At 42.8% G+C, this 12,320-nt stretch overlaps 1 protein-coding gene across 6 annotated transcripts in view; it reads right to left on the reverse strand.

Annotated features, from left to right (window-relative positions):
• The window catches only part of PRKCQ (protein kinase C theta), a 159,321-nt gene that overhangs the window by 12,143 nt on the left and 134,858 nt on the right, over nucleotides 1-12,320 (reverse strand). For all 6 annotated transcript variants that reach the window (XM_082649703.1, XM_082649705.1, XM_082649706.1 and 3 more), the window contains one exon: nucleotides 7,184-7,372. In XM_082649703.1, the coding sequence (XP_082505829.1) occupies nucleotides 7,184-7,372 (189 nt within the window). The remainder of the gene's footprint in view (nucleotides 1-7,183; nucleotides 7,373-12,320) is intronic.

Consider the following 12,320-nt stretch of genomic DNA (forward strand, 5'->3'; position numbering starts at 1 on the left):
GCATTGGCAGGCGGACTCTCAACCACTGCGCCACCAGGGAAGCCCTGTTGGAAGATTTTTAATCACAGTTTCAATTTCATTACTTGTGATTGGTCTGTTCCTATTTTCTATTTCTTCCTGGTTCACTCTTGGAAGTTTATACCTTTTCAAGAATTTGTCCATTTCTTTCAGGTTGTCCATTTTATTGGCATAGAGTTGCTTGTAGTAGTCTCTTTGGATGCTTTGTATTTCTACAGTGTCCGTTGTAAATTCTCCTTTTTCATTTCTAGTTTTATTGATTTGAGTCCTCTCCCTCTTTTTCTTGATGAGTCTGGCTAATGGTTTATCAATTTTGTTTATTGTCTCAAAGAACCAGCTTTTAGTTTTATTGATGTTTGCTATTGTTTTCTTTGTTTCTGTTTCATGTATTTCTGCTCTGATCTTTATGATTTCTTTCCTTCTGCTAACTTCGGGTTTTGTTTGCTCTTCTTTCTCTAGTTCCTTTGGGTGTAACGTTAGATTGTTCGTTTGAGATTTTTCTTGTTTCTTGCGGTAGGCTTGTATAGCTATAAACTTCCCTCTTATAACTGCTTTTGCTGCATCCCATAGGTTTTGGATCATCGTGTTTTCATTGTCATTTGTCTCTAGCTATTTTTTTATTTCCACTTTGATTTCTTCAGTGATCTCTTGGTTATTTAGTAACGTATTGTTTAGCCTCCTTGTGTTTGTGTTGTTTCCAGGTCTTTTCCCTGTAATTGATTTCTAATCTCATAGTGCTATGGTCAGAAAAGATGGTTGATATGATTTCAATTTTCTTAAATTTACTGAGGCTTGATTTGTGACCCAAGATGTGATCTATCCTGGAAAATGTTCTGTGTGCACTTGAGAAGAAAGTGTAATCTGCTGTTTTTGGATGGAATGTCCTATAAATATCAATTAAATCTATCTGTGATTGTGTCATTTAAAGCTTGTGTTTCCTTATTTATTTTCTGTTTGGATGATCTCTCCATTGGTGTAAGTGGGGTGTTAAAGTCCCCCACTATTATTGTGTTACTGTCGATTTCCTCTTTTAGAGCTGTTAGCAGTTGCCTTATGTATTGAGGTGTTCCTATGTTGGGTGCATATATATTTATAATTGTTATATCTTCCTCTTGGATTGATCCCTTGATAACTATGTAGTGTCCTTCCTTGTGTCTTGTAACATTCTTTATTTTAAAGTCTAGTTTATCTGATATGAGTATTGCTACTCCAGCTTTCTTTTGATTTCCATTTGCATGGAATATCTTTTTCCATCCCCTCACTTTCAGTCTGTATGTGTCCCTAGGTCTGAAGTGGGTCTCTTGTAGACAGCATATATATGGGTCTTGTTTTTGTATCCATTCAGTGAGCCTGTGTCTTTTGGTTGGAGCATTTAATCCATGCACGTTTAAGGTAATTATCGATATGTATGTTCCTATTATCATTTTCTTATTTACTACAGGTTTGTTTTTGTAGGTCCTTTTCTTCTCTTGTGTTTCCCACTTAGAGAAGTTCCTTTAGCACTTGTTGTAGAGCTGGTTTGGTGGTACTGGATTCTCTTAGCTTTTGCTTGTCTGTAAAGCTTTTGATTTCTCCATCGAATCTGAATGAGATCCTTGCCTGGTAGAGTAATCTTGGTTGTAGGTTCTTCCCTTTCATCACTTTAAGTATATCATGCCACTCCCTTCTGGCTTGTAGAGTTTCTGCTGTGAAATCCACTGTTAGCCTTATGGGAGTTCCCTTGTATGTTATTTGTCATTTTTCCCTTGCTGCTTTCAATAATTTTTCTGTCTTTAATTTTTGCCAATTTGATTACTATGTGTCTCGGTGTGTTTCTCCTTGGGTTTATCCTGTATGGGATTCTCTGCACTTCCTGGACTTGGGTGGCTATTTCCTTTCCCATGTTAGGGAAATTTTCGACTATAATCTCTTCAAATGTTTTCTCAGGTCCTTTCTCTCTCTCTTCTCCTTCTGGGATCGCTATAATGCAAATGCTGTTGCATTTAATGTTGTCCCAGAGGTCTCTTAGGCTGTCTTCATTTCTTTCCATTCTCTTTTCTTTATTCTGTTCTGCAGCAGTGAATTCCACCATTCTATCTTCCAGGTCACATATCCGTTCTTCTGCTTCAGTTATTCTGCTATTGATTCCTTCTAGTGTGTCTTTCAGTTATTGTATTGTTCATCTCTGTTTGTTTGTTCTGCAATTCTTCTAGATCTTTGTTAACCATTTCTTGCATCTTCTTGATCTTTGCCTCCATTCTTTTTCTGAGGTCCTGGATCATCTTCACTATAATTATTCTGAATTCTTTTTCTGGAAGATTGCCTATCTCCATTTCATTTAGTTGTTTTTCTGGGGTTTTATCTTGTTCCTTCATCTGGTACATAGCCCTCTGCCTTTTCATCTTGTCTATCTTTCTGTGAATGTAGTTTTTGTTCCACAGGCTGCAGGATTGTAGTTCTTCTTGCTTCTGTTGTCTGCCTTCTGGTGGATGAGGCTATCTAAGAGGCTTGTGGAAGTTTCCTGATTGGAGGGACTGGTGGTGGGTAGAGCTGGCTTTTGCTCTGGTGGGCAGAGGTTAGTAAAAACCTTTTCTTGGTGCATGTGTTTGGAGGGAGAGATCTCTCTCTCTCCCTCTTTTTATAAGGGCATTAATCCCATCATGGGGGCCCCACCCTCTTAACCTCATCTACACCTAATTACCACCAAAAGGCCTCACCTCCTATAACCATCACATTGGGGGTTAGAAGACTTCAACATATGATTTTCTGGGGGCGACACAAACATTCAGACCATACATATAGATTCACAGGAAGTTGAAAAGATAGTACAGAGATGCCCTGTGTACCTTTTACCTAGTTTCCCCTAATGCTTCCATCATATATGGTGATAGCACAATATCAAAACCAGTACACTGTGTGTGTCTTGTTCTGTGTCATTTTATCCCATGTGTAGGCCTGGATAATCACCAGGACAAAAAGAATACAGAAGAGTCTTAACACCACAAAGGTCTCCCTTGGGGTCCCCGTTACAGTCATTCCCCCGCCTCCATGACCCCTGACCCCTGACCCCCGGCAACCACTGATCTGCTTTCCATCTCCACAGTGTTGTCCTTTCAAGAGTGTTAATACATACGTGGACTCATACAGTATGTGACCTTTTGAGATTGGCTTTTTTTTTTTCCACTCTGCTTAATGCCCTTGTGATCCAAGTTGCTGTATGAGTCCATAGTTCCATCCTTTTAATGACTGCATAATATTCCACACACACCACTGTGCAACTTTTCTCCTCCAACTGGAAGAAATCCTTTCCTCCTCCCCAGTCTCCCTCTCCTTTGGAAACCACCACTCCCAGCGTCTTTCCCTGAACTTATTTCCATTACCTTCACCTGGACCCAGTTAAGCCTCCACCACATCCTTGCCAGGTGTTCTCCCTTTGCTGAGCTGGGAGGAGCCGGGTTTGGGAGGCACAGCTGTTCAGCATTACGGTAAAGGTCGGTTGCAATGGCGGCTGCAGGGCCTCCAGGCTCCCCAAGCTTTCTCCTCGTTTCCTTTTACCAGTGAGTTTTGATGGCCCAGGCCTTCTGAGTGCAGCCTTCATGCCACGGATTGAGCAGACGCCAGAGCTTTCACACCAGAAAGCAGCCGTATGCAAGCCAGGAGGACTCTCACCAGAAACCCACCCTGCTGGGCCTGGATCTTGGACTTCCAGCCTCCAGAACTGTGAGTAAACAAATTTCTGTTGTCCAAGCCGCCCAGTCTATGATATTTTGTGTTATGGCAGCTAGAGCCAACTAACATACCTCAATTAAATCCTTCCAAGAGCCAGTTAAAAGAAACATAGCAACTGTAACAATGCCTGAAGTTGCCCTTATGGAAAGCAAAATTGTTTTAAGTTCCCATCCTGCTAACTTATTTTTACTCTTGTCCTCTCTTTTTTAAAACTGGTTAATTATTAAATTAGCTTTCATTTTATAGATGTTTTGTCCAGTCACTAAAAGTGAATTTAATTGGCTGTTTGTGGAGTTTTCTAAGTTTATTGCTTGTTCGGATCAATTGGAAAGTGAAAGCTGAGGGGTACTGGCTCAGATTTTTAAATACCATCAGCCTTGGGCTGGGTCTCCTCCTGGGGCTTTGTCAGCACTTCAGATTCAAGATCTTGATTCTTTAGGGAGAAGTCCACAGTTGCTGCAACATTTCAGATAACCCTAGACAAGCTGATAGCTGTATGAGAGAGGGAGAAGTGTATTATGCCCTTTAAATTGAATTTTGAGTTCTTCATGAGAAAAAAGATGGGCTGGGTAATCTTATAAGTTTGGATTTAAAATTCATTGATAGCGTCTGATGTTGAAAGATCTTATCCTAGCCCCCTTTTCACTGTGAGAAGAGCAGGGCTAAAAATTATTTCCCTAAATGACTTTTTTTAGCCAGCTGATATGAGTTGCCACAAATCAAAACCCTGTTTTGTTCAAAACGCCTGCATTCTCGGTCCACTTTAGATTTTCTGGGCCTTGGTAACATTTGTAGGTCTTTTTGATCCACATAGTTGCTGGGACAGCTCAATAAATGTAGGTGCTTACTATGATATGTAATTAGCATGAGTTTTTTGGGGTTTTTTTTTTTTTTTACAACTTGTTACAATCACACTGTAGATGGCATTTTGCATCTTCAAAAAAGGTAAACTGGGACTTAAAGTGTAAATCGTTAATGATGGCTTTCAGGTGCTTCCTCTGAAATCTTTAATGATGGCTTTCAGGTGCTTCCTCTGTGTTAGTTCGCCCGGGGAGCTCCTGGTTTATGGCTAGTGATTCTTGGAGTCTGGTTTACATCTGTAGCTCTGGGTGCCAGTTCTTAATCGATCCTGGGTTATCATGGGCGGTGTGTGACTCCGGCTTTGCTGGTAAATTCTGGAGATTCCTGCTAAGATGGTAACAGTCAAGGATTCAGGATGAAAAATACATCAGTGTTTCCCATGGACGCAGGTAGGGAACACGGCAGGAGAGCTGGTCTGCGTCCATCTGAAGGACTGCCTGTGAGATTGCCCACTCAGCAGGCAGTGAGTCTCGGGGTGGAGTGCTGGTGGCTTAGAGTTTGGTACAGAAGCTGGGCTGTGGAATGGATTGAGCAGCCTCTACGTCAAAAGCTTCAGCTAAAAATGTTCCCAGTTATAGGTATTTCCAGAACACCTGCTAGAATCCCATACAAAGCCTTGGCTTTATTTTATTATTATTTTTTTGGCCATGCTGAGCAGCTTTCAGGATCTCAGTTCCCTGACCGGGGATTGAACCTGGGCCACGACAGTGAAAAGTGCTGAGTCATAACCACTGGACCACCAGGGAGGTCCCAAAGCCTTGGCTTTAAAACCCACCAGGTTCAAAGAGCAGGGAGCCCCTCAGCCATATAAGAGCAGTCCTTTCTCCTTATAATCCCTCCAGCCTCTCTGTGTGTTTGGTCTGAAACAGAAACCCAAGAGCTGGAGAGGAAGAGAACATACATGCGGTAGACACACTATGACCGTACTCCCTTCTCCAAGGCGAGTGGCTGCCAGCCATGAACTTGGCCAGAGGAAAGGGAGTGGGAGTCTTTTGAGTTAAGACTGATATGACGACTTATATCTTGGACTGAACAGCTTCAATTTCTCAGCTGAGACAGTGTTTCATGACTTAGGAGTGACAAGAAGTTTGTCTTTTCCCCAAGAGTGAGCAGAAAGTTACGCATCCTATCCAAGTCTTCATCCAGGGGCAGAGGAAGATTTTTAATGATAAGTTTCAGGTGTGCAGTGCTATAATCACTACAGCTAATCACCACTGAAGTCTGGTTACCATCCATCACCACAGCGTTGACCCCCTTCACCCATTCTTTGCCCAATCTTCCCCAACCCCTAGTCGTCTGGGAACCACTAATCTGTTCTCTGGATCTATGAGCTTGTTTTTATTTTACTGGGTTTGTTCCCTGTTTTTAGATTCCACATGAGTGAAATCACATGGTATTTGTCTCTGTCTGACTTATTTCATGAACTTTAACACCCTCTAGGCCATCCATGGTGTTGTAAATGGCAAGATTTCATTTTTATGGCTGAGTAATATTCCATTGTGTATATATACCACATTTTCGTCTATCCATCCATTGATAAACACTTAGGTGGTTTCCATATCTTGGCTATTGTAAATAATGCTGCAATGAACATAGGGGTCCATAGATCTTTTCCAACTAGTGTTTTCATGTTCTTCGAATAAATACCCAGAAGTGGAATACCATATGAGTGTGTGGCAGTTCTATTCTTAACTTTCTGAGCAATCTCCATACTGTTTTCCATAGTGGCTCTACTGATTTACATTCCCACCAACAGTGCAGGAGGGTTCCCTCTTCTCCACCTTCTCCTCAGCACTTATTATCTCTTCTTGATAAGAGCCCTTCTCACAGGTGTGAGGTGATAGCTCATTGTGGGTTTGATTTGCATTTCCCTGATGAGTGACGTTGAGCACATTTTCATGTGCCTATTAGCCATCTGTATGTCTCTGAGAATTGTTTATTCAGATCCTCTTTTGTCCATTTTAAAATTGGGTTGTTTTTATTGTTGAGTTGTATGAGCTCTTTATACATTTTGGATATTAATCCCTTATCAGATATATGATTTGCAAGTATCTTGTCCCGTACAGAGTTTTCATTCTGATGATTTCGCTTGCTGTGCAGAAGCTTTTTAGTTTGATGCAGTCCCATGTGTTTATCTTTGCTTTTGTTTCCCTTGCTTGTGGAGTCAGATCCCCGAAGACACTGCTAAGATGGATGCGGATGAAGTTACGGTCTATGTTTTCTTCTAGGAATTTTACAGTTTCAGGTGGACTGAATAGGTTGAATAGGGACTATGGGAAACAAATTTTAAGCCCAAAGTTGTTTGTTCAACAGACCAATTACATCTCAAAGCAAGGCCATTCAAGAGTCATGGAACTGGTTTCTGGGCATTTCTTTTGTAAATTTTGCATGTGAGGGTCTATCTTATGCTCGTTTTGATTTCTAAGGTTCATCCTATTGGTGCCTCAGTTAAAACAGATGGTGAGCAGCCTCTTTAAATCTTGTTTGACACAATTACTGTTTACAATGTATAAATCAGAATTTAGAAATGAATGGGAACACTGATCAGAAAACCTAATACTAATCATATGAAGGTCTCCTTGACTTCACGTCTTACCTGCACTAAAAGGTCCTTAGCCTCCTTCTCGAGCCATCGTGGGTAAAAGGGGCTGTCCATGCGGATGGAGTGGAAGAGCTCCTCTTCATCTTGCCCATGGAAAGGTGACTGACCTATTAGCATCTCATAGAGAAGGACGCCAAAGGACCACCAGTCCACAGAATGGTTGTACTTCTGACCCAGCAGGATCTGTGGGACCAAAAGGCAGAGACATAATTAATCGAAACGAGGTTGACTTGAAAACCCTGCATGGACTTTTCAGGGCCACTCAGGACATAACTGATGAAGAACAGTGCATGGTTTTAGCAAAGATTACACTGAAAACTGTAGCTTTTGTGAAGTTAATGATTGGATAGAAATAAGTGGGCAGTACCAAAGCTAAGCAACATTTTTGCATTTCAACATCTTTCTTCCCCCCTCTGGCCTTAAGCAAAACTAAATTGTACCATCAGCTCTTCATTTTCCTGTCTGTGATGGGAGCCCATGGGTGGTAGCTTCAGACCTAAGAGAGCTGATGTGTATCTAAGCCCTTCAGTGCCTCTGAGGTGAATATCTAAATCAAACCCATGTGTTTTATGGACTTCTGTGGTCTTGAGTCTTTGCATAAAGTTCTGTAGCTAATCAGGCAGCCAAAGGGGTCATCTGACCAAGTCCACCCCTTAAACCTAACTAGTCACGGTTACGAAGAGTCGAATTTTGTGACTATGCCAAGAGAGACTAGGATAACAAGCTGATAGATGTTTGTGAAAATAAAGATCAAGTTGCAAACAGAATTTTGCAGTCTGCTGCGGACTTCCAGTATAAAAATGCTATCTACCGGCCTTAACTCAATATTTGAACACTGAGGTTAATTCTAAAGTAAAAAAAAAATAAACTTAGCCTTAAGGAATAGTGTAAAAGTAGACCCCGGGAGAATGATAAAATAAAGATGCACACACTGCGCGATCTTAGTTCAGGTACGTTTGCCTTAAGTGGGGCCCGGTTCACACGCAATTCCCAGGATGTGCCACAAGAGGGAGCCCAAGGCAACCAGAAGCTGCCCTGAGCATCGCATCTTGGTAAGCAATTTCGTTCGGTGGATTAATGGAAAGAAATTTGGAAGGATAGGAGACAGCTGAGGTAGAAATTAAGTCTTCCAAGGCTAGGGGATGTTAGTAAAGAATTTCAGTCTTAAGTTAGGAGAAAGAAGCAAAATGCCGATTCACACTCAGTTATACACTGTATGAACAGAATGTCTGCAAATGCCTGCTGAGGTGTACTGGGTGTTTCCCATACTTTGTGTTTATTTGTAAGCACCTCTGGGGTAGGTGCCGTTATCCCTATTTAACAAAGGACGGTGACTGAGGTTATGTGTCTTCTTTAAGGTTGCCTGGTTAGTGGGTTGAAAGCTATGTTCTGGACCGTGGTCTCTTGGGATTTTACTACATAATGTTCCTTTTCTATTATAATGTTTCCAGGATTTAAACTTCGATCTAATTCATGCTCAAATTAGTCTGTATTTTAAAAGAAATTGGTGTAGAAACAATGGCTGGAGTGGCTCTTTTTCTATCTCAGCCCCTGGTGCCTTCTTATGGCCATGCTGTCTTTTGTCCTGTTCTCTCCCCATCTTTACTCAAATAATTCAGATGATAATGACGTTACCACTTCACGTCAGAGTCCCTCTTTCTCTCTTAGAGTAAGAGAAAGCTACAGTTCCATCCACCTCTTGGAGCCAGTGATCTGAGGTCTGTACATGGCTCACTACATGATGTGCACAGCGGGGAAAGCGTCCTTAGAAACCAAGTGACCACCAATGCCTCTATGGCTCTGGTTTCCGAGTGACTCCTGCTTTCTCCAGGGAGCTGCTTCTAGCTACTGAAATTCCACCTGGACTTACTAAGTGGCTAGTAGATGTTGGAAAGTAGGGTGTCTCCCTATTTAACTATTTTCTATTCTTTGTCAAAATGAGTGTGGACCTCCAATTATACGTTAGACCCTCGGTCCTATAACCGTGACATAGGGAACCACAGAGCTCTGGGGAAGGTCTCGGGAGACGTGGGCTGGTGAGGCTATTCCCTGGTTTGAGGGAGCACAGTCTGCTTTTTCATGCATCGTTCCTGAGGCTGCCCTGAATGCACTTGTTTTTTGTGTTTCGGGCCCTCCGCCCATATCATTGAGGTCCCCGGGGAGAGGGCAATGGGTCAGTGAGTGAGATAAAGGAAAAGCTTCGCAACGGAGATGATGTGAGTGGAGCTTTGGAAAATGGGTGGGATTTTGATGGGAAAGGGAGAGGCTAGAGACAAAAGGCCCCATCTCCAGCACATGTTCAGAGATGGGCATTTGGGGTGCATGTCTTGGTGTGGTCATTCACGGAACAGGTGATGGGTGCTCTGAGCTGTGGAGGAGGAGACTAGACACTAAGGTGGATAAATCATGGTCCTTAGCTGTGAGAAATTCAGTTTACTGGCAAATGGGATTACACATGGGCTGTGGTAGCACAGAGGAGGAAACAACTGATTATTCCAAGAAGCCAGAGGCACCTTCAGGGAGAAGATGACTTTGGAGGTGGGAGTAAATCAGACCAAGGATTCCGAGGGCACGGCTAAGGGATATGAGAGAGAAGGAAACGGATGTCTCAGGACATATTAAGGACCTTCTCTTGGGGTTTTGGCTTGTACCCAGCTGACAGTGGGGACTTCCTGAATATTTTTAAAGGCGTGGCGTGACAGGTCTTCCCGTTAGAGAGGTAGATCTGGTGACGTGGCGGAACAGCGGCCCTCAGAACAGGGCATGCACCCCAGGGAGCACCCAGACGGTGTAACGCCGAGATACGGGAAGAAAATATTAGAACTTGTATTTATTCGAGTTTAAAAACTTCCAGTAGTGGCACTGATGCCCTCATTTAGAAATTTGACCAGTGACTAGGTTTTCCAAGGGAGGAACGGGAAGCCTCATCTCGGGAGGAGTTGGTGGTGGATTGGCTAGAGCATTCGTCTTGGGCACATCGTAAGGTGCGTCACTATTACGATTACTTCTTATCCTAAGGTGCGTCATTTGCGTTGCATGCCCAGTTAAGGGGATCGGTGGGTTCTGTTTGAACTGAACTCATTTTCGCAAACTGGAACGTCCTTAAAAAGTGATCTGCAAAAGAGACTTGGATTGAAGACCATGCTAACAATGCAGAGTAGAAAACGGCAAGTGCAGAGATCTTCCGTCCTCCTAGTACCAGCTCTTTGTCACGTTATAACGAAGCTAAAAACAGTGACCGTCTCATTAGTTGTGACAGGAAGCTGGCTAAATCAGAAAACACTGTCGTGCATTCTGGACTTATATCCACTCTCTCCAGCCACGAACCTTGCCTTACGGACATACTGTAGCATCTGTCTTCCAGTGTGCCTTTGTGAGGGCTCTTTCTCGGCTATGAGCCAATAAAACCAGCAATTGAAAGAAACCAAGCAGACTTTTGAGTGGCAGAATCATAAAGGGTTAAACCAAGATTTTACAAAGTTATTTAGCCTCATTATTTTAATAAAGCATAAAATGTGCTATTAATAGAATACAACTTAGTTATTTAAAACTTTATTTCATCTTGAGTTCAGCCTGTTCCTTTTTCTGCATGTTTGATAACAGACTACATTAGTTGGTGATAATGTATAATAAATATACATGTGCCGGGGATGCTTTTTTAACTGATGAGGGAGCAAGATCAGAAAGTTTGAAAATATGTAAAGATGATGCATTGGCAGTTGGGTGGTCATAGAGAGGAAAGTCTGGGTCAAAAGGCATCACCAGGATCCAGACCAGAGGTGCTGAGGGCCTGGACCAGGGCAGCAACTGGAAGATGGGGCGGGATTGGAGAAGCTTGATTTAATCCCCAAAGGGAGGATCAAAAAAGAAGGGAGATTCTTAGCACAATCACAAGATTGGGGAGGCATGAAAACAGATGTGTGAACCCCTGAGGTCTATATTTAGAAGGTCTTGGTGTTTGGATTTGGGAGGGGTAAGAAGGAAGGAGAAGACTTGGAGGATTCCAGTTTTCTGGCTCTAGGGGACTGGACGGATGGATGTGTATGTCACTCATCCAGAAAGGGATAAAGGAGAAGGGTGTGTGCATGTGTGTGTGGGGGCAGTTTCAACAGAGAGTGGGTTTGGGATCTGTTACGATCGAATGGCCTGTGACAGTGAGTTGGAGATCTCTGCAGAAAAACAGACATACAGGTCTGAAGCAAGAAGTTTGGGCTGGTCATACTGATTTGGGAGTTGAAATCATAGTCATAGATATAGCTGTTCATGGAGAAGGCACAGGGAGAACAAAGGGCCAGGGGCGGAATTGTGTGAAGACAAGCAGGCTTGAAGATGAGAGAATGAGATTGGAGTTGCAGAGAGAAGCCAGTCTCTGAAGGTAAATTCTGGAAGATGCCAAAGGAAACAGAATTGGGAAGGAAGGATTGCCTGGGAAAGGGTTTGGCATAAGGCGTGTATAGACAGGACAGGTAAAAGCCATGATTTCTTGCTGACCAGAGGCCAAGCTTGAATTTAAACAAGGGGAAATCTAAACTAAGTACATACGTACAGGGCAGAGTCTCCTGTTTCTTAGACTGAGGAGGCTACGGTTACTTTGGCTATGACAGGGATCTGCTGCTGAATTTGTTTTGCCCAGGAAACCAGAGGCCCATCGCTGTCTATCCATCAGACAGCCGTCACCACTCACACACTTATCAGTAGTTGTTCATTCACTCTTTGAAAAGCTATCTATTAGCACCTTAATGTGCCGAGCCTTGAGCTCTGTCCTTGGATATAAAAGTGGATAAGATCACACTGATCTACACATACGATAAGTGGGGCAAAACTTTACACGCCTTGTAACAACATCCGTGTCCTGGTTCTGATACTGTACCATAGTTACGTAAGCTGGAACCAGTAGGGGAAGGGTAGATATGGGTGACATTTCTGTACTATTTTTGGCAACTTCTTGTGAATTTATAATTCTTTCAAAAGAAAGTTTTTAGAAAGCGAATAAGAAACAGCCTCTGACTTTAGAGCAATCACCCAGTAGTTCAGAGAGACCCAAAGATAGAAAAGCCGCGATAAGTTTGTGCTGCGGGAAGGACCAAGGGGGAAAGGCAGTGTCTCGTCTCCCTGGGGTGGGCAGCTGGCG

The sequence above is a fragment of the Grampus griseus genome (assembly GCF_964374135.1).
Source record: "Grampus griseus genome assembly, chromosome: 2".
NCBI classification, from domain to species: Eukaryota; Metazoa; Chordata; class Mammalia; order Artiodactyla; family Delphinidae; genus Grampus; species Grampus griseus.